We start from the raw sequence: 9,046 nt of genomic DNA, 5'->3' as shown, positions 1-9,046 counted from the left end.
AATATCTTATAATATATCCTAGGTACAATATATATGTGCAGAACAGAATTTTTTTTGTTGTTGTTGCAAAGGAAGGATTGTATTACCAAGGTAAAAATAATCTGGGAAGAAAAACAAAACAAAACAAAATAAAACAAAAAAGCAATGCTCTCAGTTTACACTCATTTCCCAGTATTCCTTTTCTGGGTATAGCTGATTCTGTCCATCATTGATCAATTGGAATTGGATTAGCTCTTCTCTATGTTGAAGATATGCATTTCCATCAGAATACATCCTCATACAGTATCATTGTTGAAGTGTATAATGATCCCCTAGTTCTACTCGCTTCACTCAGCATCAGTTGATATAAGTCTCTCTAAGCCTCTCTGTATTCCTCCAGTTGGTCATTTCTTACAGAACAATAATATTCCATAACATTCATATACCATAATTTAACCAACCATTCTCCAATTGATGGACAACCATTTATTTTCCAGTTTCTAGCCACTATGAAAAGGGCTGCCACAAATATTTTGGCACCTACAGGTCCCTTTCCCTTCTTTAGTATTTCCTTGGTATATAAGCCCAGGAGTAGCACTGCTGGGTCAAAGGGTATGCACATTTTGATAACTTTTTGGGCATAATTCCAGATCGCTCTCCAGAATGGTTGGATTCTTTCACAACTCCACCAATAATGTATTAGTGTCCCAGTTTTCCCACATTCCCTCCAACATTCATCATTATTTCTTCCTGTCATCTTAGCCCATCTGACAGATGTGTAATGATATCTCAGAGTTGTCTTAATTTGCTTTTCTCTGATCAATAGTGATTGGGAACACTCTCTCATATGAGTGGAAATAGTTTTAATTTCATCATCTGAAAATTGTCTGTTCATATCCTTTGACCATTTATCAATTGGAGAATGGCTTGATTTCTTATAAATTAAAGTAAATTCTCTGTATATTTTGGAGATGAGGCCTTTGTCAGAACCTTTAACTGTAAAAATGTTTTCCCAATTTGTTACTTCCCTTCTAATCTTGTTTGCATTAGTTTTGTTTGTGCAGAAACTTCTTAATTTGGTGTAATCAAAATGTTCTATTTTGTGATCAATAATGGTCTCTAGTTCTCCCTTGGACACAAACTCCTTCCTCCTCCACAAGTCCAAGAGGTAAACCATCCCATGTTCCTCCAATTTATTTATGATTTCATTCTTTATGCCTAAATCTTGGACCCATTTTGATCTTAGCTTAGTATGTGGTGTTAAATGTGGGTTCATGCCTAGTTTCTGCCATACTAATTTCCATTTTCCCAGCAGTTTTTGTCAAATAATGAATTCTTATCCCAAAATTTGGGACCTTTGGGTTTATCAAATACTAGATTGCTATTTTTATTCACTATCTTGCCCTGTGAACCTAACCTATTTCACTGATCAACTAGTCTATTCCTTAGCCAATACCAAATGGTTTTGGTGACTGTTGCTTTATAATACAGTTCAGGTACAGCTAGACCACCTTCATTTAATTTTTTTTTTCATTACTTCCCTTGAAATTCTCAACCTTTTGTTGTTTCATATAAATTCTGTTGTTATTTTTTCTAGGTCATTAAAATAGTTTCTTGGGAGTCTGATTGGTATAGGACTAAATAAATAGATTAGTTTAGGGAGTATTGTCATCTTAATTATATTCACTTGGCCTATCCAAGAGCACTTAATGTCTTTCCAATTATTTAAATCTGACTTTATTTTTGTGGCAAGTGTTTTGTAATTTTGCTCATATAATTCCTGACTTTTCTTTGGTAGATATATTCCCAAATATTTTATACTATCAACCGTTATTTTGAATGGAATTTCTCTTTGTATCTCTTGCTCTTGGATTGTGTTGGTAATGTGTAAAAATGCTGAGGATTTATGTGGATTTATTTTGTATCCTGCAATTTTGCTAAAATTCTGAATTATTTCTAATAGCTTTTTAGCAGAGTCTTTGGGGTTCTCTAAGTATACCATCATGTCATCTGCAAAGAGTGATAGTTTGATTTTCTCATTTCCTACTCTAATTCCTTGAATCTCTTTCTCGGCTCTTATTGCTGAGGCTGGAGTTTCTAGTACTATATTGAATAGTAATGGTGATAGTGGGCAACCTTGTTTCACTCCTGATCTTACAGGGAAAGGTTCTAGTTTATCGCCATTACATATGATGTTTACTGAAGATTTTAAATATATGCTCGTTATTATTTAAAGGAATAGTCCATTTATTCCTATACTCTCAAGCATTTTTAGTAGGAATGGAGGTTGGATTTTATCAAATGCCTTTTCTGCATCTATTGAGATGATCATATGGTTTTTATTAATTTGATTGTTAATATGGTCAATTATACTAATAGTTTTCCTAATATTAATCCAGCCCTGCATTCCTGGTATTAATCCTACTTGGTCATAGTGTATTATCCTGGGGATGGTTTTCTGAAGTCTTTTTGCTAATATCTTATTTAAGATTTTAGCATCAATGTTCATTATGGAAATTGGTCTATAGTTTTCTTTCTCAGTTTTCGATCTACCTGGTTTAGGTATCAGTATCATGCCTGTGTCATACAAGGAATTTGGTAGGACTCCTTCAATCCCTATTTTTTCAAATAGTTTGTATAGCATTGGAGTTAGTTGTTCTTTAAATGTTTGGTAGAATTCACATGTAAATCCATCTGGTCCTGGGGATATTTTCTTAGGAAATTGGTTAATAGCTTGTTCTATTTCTTTTTCTAAGATGGGGCTATTTACCTAGTTATTTCTTCCTCTGTTAATCTGGGCAAGCTATATTTTTGAAGGTATTCTTCCATTTCATTTAAGTTATCGAATTTATTAGCATAAAGTTGAGCAAAGGAACTCCTAACTTGTTCTAATTTCCTCTTCATTAGTGGTGAGTTCTCCCTTTCATTTTCAAGACTAACAATTTGCTTTTTCTCTTTCCTTTTTTTAATCAGGTTTACTAAAGGTTTGTCTATTTTGTTGGTTTTTTCATAGAACCAAATCTTAGTTTTATTAATTCAATAGTTTTTTTACTTTCAGTTTTATTAATCTCACCTTTTATTTTCTTAATTTCAAGTTTTGTGTTTGTCTGGGGGTTTTTAATTTGTTCCTTTTCTAGCAATTTTAGTTGTAAGCCCAATTCGTTTGCCCTCTCTTTCTCTATTTTATGCAAGTAGGCCTGTAGAGATATAAAACTTCCCCTTATTACTGCTTTGGCTGTATCCCACACATTTTGGTTTGATGTCTCATTATTGTCATTTTCTTGGGTGAAGTTATTAATTATGTCTATGATTTGCTGTTTTACCCAATCATTCTTTTTTTTTTTTTTTTTAGTTATTCCAAATATTTTAATAAGAGCTCTCTGCAAGGAATTTAAAACACCAGTTTGTGAGGATAAACTCCATTGGAGAGTGAAAATACAGACCGCAGGTAGCCACGGAGCTGAGGAATTTTCTTGATTTTGGGCAGGATCTGAGAATCTACTGCTTTCTGATCAGCCTTGCGCTGCTCTGTAATCTCATATTTCTCTTTTTCTATGTCAAAAATCTCTCCTTCTTGGTGTCGAGGTTTGCGGAGCCTCTTCTTCTTGAAGTAGGCATCAGTAAGATGATTCGGAATCTTTACACCAGAAAGGTTAACCCTGGTGGAGGTGGCAATGACAAATTTCTGATGGGTCCTTCGCAGAGGAACACGGTTGATGGTCAGAGGTCCAGTCACGAGTAGCAAGCCACTAGACAGCTGCTTCAGGAAAACCACTCGCTTGCCCCTGTGGCGGCCAGTGAGCATGATCAGGACGGTGCCTGGGGTGATGCTAGAGCGAAGTCTCCTCACATGCTGGCTGAAGGGCTTTTTGCCATGACTTAGCAGCTTTCTGGGCACATCCTCAGTAGGGTAATACCTAGGCATCTTGCGAATCTTTACCACTCGGGTTCCTCCATTCTTATCGCCGCCAACCGGTTTGGAGATAGTGGCCGGCACCCTCTCTCTCTTTTTCCTTTCAATCCGGGTTTTTGGTGCAGCGTATTTTCGCTTGTACATGGCTCTGCGGGAATACATGGCAGACCTGGAGTATTTGCCGATTCCTCGAGCCAGAACTGGGTTCCTACTGCAATGCTTTCGAGGCTTTTTCACCACCTTTTCGGCTGCATCTTCCTTTTTGTTTTTCTTTTCCTTTTTTTCCTTTTTTATTTTCTTTTCCTTTGGTGCCTTTGGTGCCTTTTGGGGTTTTTTGTCGGCCATCTTGAGAGGAAGGGAAAGACTCTTGAGAGGAAGGGAAAGACCCAATCATTCTTTAGTATAAGATTATTTAGTTTCCAATTATTTTTTGGTCTATTTTCCTCTGGCTTTTTATTAAATGTAATTTTGATTGCATTGTGGTCTGAAAAGGATGCATTTACTATTTCTGCCTTATTGCATTTGATTTTGAGGTTTTTATGCTCTAGTATATGATCAATTTTTGTATAGGTTCCATAAACTGCTGAAAAGAAAGTATACTCCTTTCTGTCTCCATTTAGCTTTCGCCAAAGAGCTATCATATCAAACTTTTCTAGTATTCTATTTACTCTTTGACTTCTTTCTTATTTATTTTGTGACTTGATTTATCTAATTCTGAGAGTGCAAGGTTGAAATCTCCCATAATTATAGTTTTGCTGTTTATTTCTTCTTGCAGCTCTTTTAATTTTTCTTTTAAGAATTTAGATGTTGCACCACTTGGTGCATATATGTTTAATATTGATACTGCTTCATTATTGATGATACCCTTTAGTAGAACATAATGCCCTTCCTTCTCTCTTTTTATTAGATCAATTTTTGTTTTTGCTTGATCTGAGATGAGGATGGCTACCCCTGCTTTTTTGTCTTTGCCTGAAGCATAGTAGATTCTGCTCCACCCTTTTACTTTTAGTTTGAATGTATCACCCTGTTTCAGGTGTGTTTCCTGTAAACAATATATAGTAGGATTCTGACTTTTAATCCAGTCTGCTAACTGCTTCCTCTTTATGAGGCAGTTTGCCCCATTCACATTTGTGGTTAGAATGACTAATTCTACATTGCTTACCATCCTATTAACCTCTGCTTATGCTTTTCCCCTTTCCTTCCCTCTTACCCCCCTACCCAGTATTAAACTTGTGAACACCACTTGCTTTTCACAGCTCACCCTTTTTAGTATCCCTCCCAGACCTTAAAGTTCCTCCCCTTATTTTACCCCTTTTCCTCACAATTTCTGTATTCCCTTCCCCTTAGCTTACTCCTTCCCTCTCACTTTTCAATGAAGTGGAAGAAGTTTCACCATAAATCAAATATGTCTATTGATACACAATATGTTCATCTCCCTCCTTTCTTTCTCTCAGATATAATAGGTTACCTTTGCCTCTTCATGAGATGTAGTACCACCACTTTACACTTTTTTATGATATAATTTCCTTTCCACCTCTAGTTTCTAGGACAAATTATACATATGTTCTTTACATATTTTTATGGCAGAAGTATAGTTCTCAAGATTTCTTTTTACCTTTTTAGAAATCTCTTGAGTTCTGTATTTGAAGATCAAACCTTTTATGTAGGTCTGGTTTTTTCATCAAAAATAGATGGAATTCATTTATTTCATTAAATGTCCATCTTCTTCCCTGGAAAACAATGCTCATTTTTTACTGGGTAAGTTATTCTTGGCTGCATACCAAGTTTCTTAGCTTTTTGGAATATCATGTTCCAGGCCCTTCGTTCTTTTAATGTGGACGCTGCTAGATCCTGGGTTATCCTTATTGTGGCTCCTCCATATGTGAATTGCTTTTTTCTAGCAGCTTCCAGTATTTTTTCCTTTGTCTGATGGTTCTTGAACTTGGCCACTATATTTCTTGGCGTTTTGATTTTAGGGTCCCTTTCAGTAGGTGATCGATTAATTTTTTCAATGTCTATTTTACCCTCTGTTTCCAAAACGTCTGGGCAGTTCTCTTTGATAATTTTCTCGAAAATAGTGTCCAAGCTCTTTTTTTCCTCACATTTTTCAGAGGAGTCCGATTATTCTCAAATTGTCTCTCCTGGATCTGTTTTTCAGGTCTGTTGTCATTCTGATAAAGTACTTGACATTCTTTTCAATTGTTTCATTTCTCTGTTTTTTCTTGACTACCTCTTGGTTTCTTCTTGAGTCATTCATTTCTACTTGTTCTAGTCTAATTTTCAATTATGTATTTTCTTCACTCACTCTTTTATATCTTTTTGTAATTGTCCAAATGTGTTTTTATCTTCTTTTTTTTTTTTTATTATATATATATATATATATATATATATTTTATAATATTATCCCTTGTATTCATTTTTCCAATTTACCCCCCCTCCCTCTATTCCCTCCCCCTGACGACAGGCAATACCATACATTTTACATGTGTTACAATATAGTCTAGGTATAATACATGTGTGCGAATATCATTTTCTTGTTGCACAATAAACATTAGAATCCGAAGGTACATGCAACCTGGGCAGACAGATATTAGTGCTAACAATTTTCATTCCCCTCCCAGTGTTTCTTCTCTGGGTGCAGCTATCTCTGTCCATCATTGATCAACTGGAAGTGAGTTGGATCTTCTTTATGTTGAAGATTTCCACTTCCATCAGAATACATCCTCATACAGTATTGTTGTTGAAGTGTACAGTGATCTTCTGGTTCTGCTCATTTCACTCAGCATCAGTTGATTTAAGTCTCTCCAGGCCTCTCTATATTCCTCCTGCTGGTCATTTCTTACCGAGCAATAATATTCCATAACCTTCATATACCACAATTTACCCAACCATTCTCCAACTGATGGACATCCATTCATCCTCCAGTTTCTAGCTACAACAAAAAGAGCTGCCACAAACATTTTGGCACATATATGTCTCTTTCCGCTCTTTAGTATTTCTTTGGGATATAATCCCAGCAGTAGCGCTGCTGGGTCAAAGGGCATGCACAGTTTGATAACTTTTTGGGCATAATTCCAGATTGCTCTCCAGAATGGCTGGATTCCTTCACAACTCCACCAGCAATGTATTAGTGTCCCAGTTTCCCCACATCCCCTCCAACATTTGTCATTATTTGTTCCTGTCATCTTAGCCAATCTGACAGGTGTGTAGTGGTATCTCAGAGTGGTCTTAATTTGCATTTCTCTGATCAGTAGTGATTTGGAACACTCTTTCATGTGAGTGGATATAGTTTCAATTTCTTCCTCTGAGAATTGTCTGTTCATATCCTTTGACCATTTATCAATTGGAGAATGGTTCGGTTTCTTATAAATTAGGGTCAGTTCTCTATATATTTTGGAAATGAGACCTTTGTCAGAACCTTTGTTTTTAAAAATATTTTCCCAATTTGTTACTTCCCTTCTAATCTTGTTTGCATTAGTATTATTTGTACAGAAACTTTTTAGTTTGATGTAATCAAAATCTTCTATTTTGTGATCAATAATGATCTCTAGTTCTCCTCTGGTCATAAATTCCTTCCTTCTCCACAAGTCTGAGAGGTAGATTATCCTCTGTTCCTCTAATCTATTTATTATCTCCCTCTTAATGCCTAAATCATGGACCCATTTTGATCTTATCTTGGTATATGGTGTTAAGTGTGGATCCATATCTAATTTCTGCCATACTAATTTCCAGTTTTCCCAACAGTTTTTTCCGAATAATGAATTTTTATCCCTAATGTTGGAATCTTTGGGTTTGTCAAAGATTAGATTGCTATAGATGTACCCTTTTTTGTCCTTTGTATCTAATCTGTTCCACTGATCTACCGGTCTATTTCGTAGCCAATACCAAATGGTTTTGGTGACTGCTGCTATATAATATAGCTTTAGATCAGGTACACTTAGACCACCTTCCTCTGAGTTTTTTTTCATTAGTTCCCTTGCAATTCTTGACCTTTTATTCTTCCATATGAATTTTGTTGTTATTTTTTCTAGGTCATTAAAATAGTTTCTTGGGAGTCTGATTGGTATAGCACTAAATAAATAGATTAGTTTGGGGAGTATTGTCATCTTTATTATATTCGCTCGGCCTATCCAAGAGCACTGAATGTCTTTCCAATTATTTAAATCTGATTTTATTTTTGTGGCAAGTGTTTTGTAATTTTTCTCATATAATTCCTGACTTTTCTTTGGTAGATGGATTCCCAAATATTTTATACTCTCAACATTTGTTTGGAATGGAATTTCTCTTTGTATCTCTTGCTGTTGCATTTTGTTAGTGATATATAAAAATGCCGAGGATTTATGTGGATTTATTTTGTATCCTGCCACTTTGCTGAAATTTTGAATTATTTCTAGTAGCTTTTTAGCAGAGTCTTTGGGGTTCTCTAAGTATACCATCATGTCATCTGCAAAAAGTGATAGTTTGATTTCCTCATTTCCTACTCTAATTCCTTGAATCTCTTTCTCGGCTCTTATTGCCGAGGCTAGCGTTTCTAGTACTATATTGAATAGTAATGGTGATAGTGGGCAACCTTGTTTCACTCCTGATCTTACTGGGAAAGGTTGCAGTTTATTTCTATTGCATATTATGCTTACTGACGGTCTTAAATATATACTCCTGATTATTCTAAGGAATAATCCATTTATTCCTATACTCTCAAGAGTTTTTAGTAGGAATGGATGTTGGATTTTGTCAAATGCTTTTTCTGCATCTATTGAGATGATCATATGGTTCTTATTAATTTGATTATTAATATGGTCAATTATATTAATAGTTTTCCTAATATTAAACCAGCCCTGCATTCCTGGAATAAATCCTACTTGATCATAGTGTATTATCTTGGAGATGATTTTCTGAAGTCTTTTTGCTAATATCTTATTTAAGATTTTAGCATCAATATTCATTAAGGAGATTGGTCTATAATTTTCTTTATCAGTTTTCGATCTACCAGGTTTAGGTATCAGTATCATGTCTGTGTCATAAAAGGAGTTTGGTAGGACTCCTTCATCCCCTATTTTTTCAAATAATTTATATAACATTGGGGCTAATTGTTCTTTAAATGTTTGGTAGAATTCACATGTGAATCCATCTGGCCCTGGGGATTTTTTCCTGGGG

The 9,046-nt window shown here is 35.3% G+C and overlaps 1 protein-coding gene across 1 annotated transcript; it reads right to left on the bottom strand.

Moving 5' to 3' along the window:
• Positions 1-3,314: 3,314 nt before the first annotated feature.
• On the bottom strand, positions 3,315-4,250 carry LOC141544089 (large ribosomal subunit protein eL6-like). Its single transcript, XM_074269793.1, has one exon. The coding sequence runs from the start codon at positions 4,235-4,237 to the stop codon at positions 3,371-3,373; it is 867 nt and encodes a 288-aa protein (XP_074125894.1). The 5' UTR covers positions 4,238-4,250; the 3' UTR covers positions 3,315-3,370.
• Between the last annotated feature and the right edge of the window lie 4,796 nt (positions 4,251-9,046).

The sequence above is a fragment of the Sminthopsis crassicaudata genome, chromosome 5 (assembly GCF_048593235.1).
Source record: "Sminthopsis crassicaudata isolate SCR6 chromosome 5, ASM4859323v1, whole genome shotgun sequence".
Lineage (NCBI taxonomy): Eukaryota > Metazoa > Chordata > Mammalia > Dasyuromorphia > Dasyuridae > Sminthopsis > Sminthopsis crassicaudata.
This window is presented reverse-complemented; position numbering and strand designations above follow the sequence as displayed.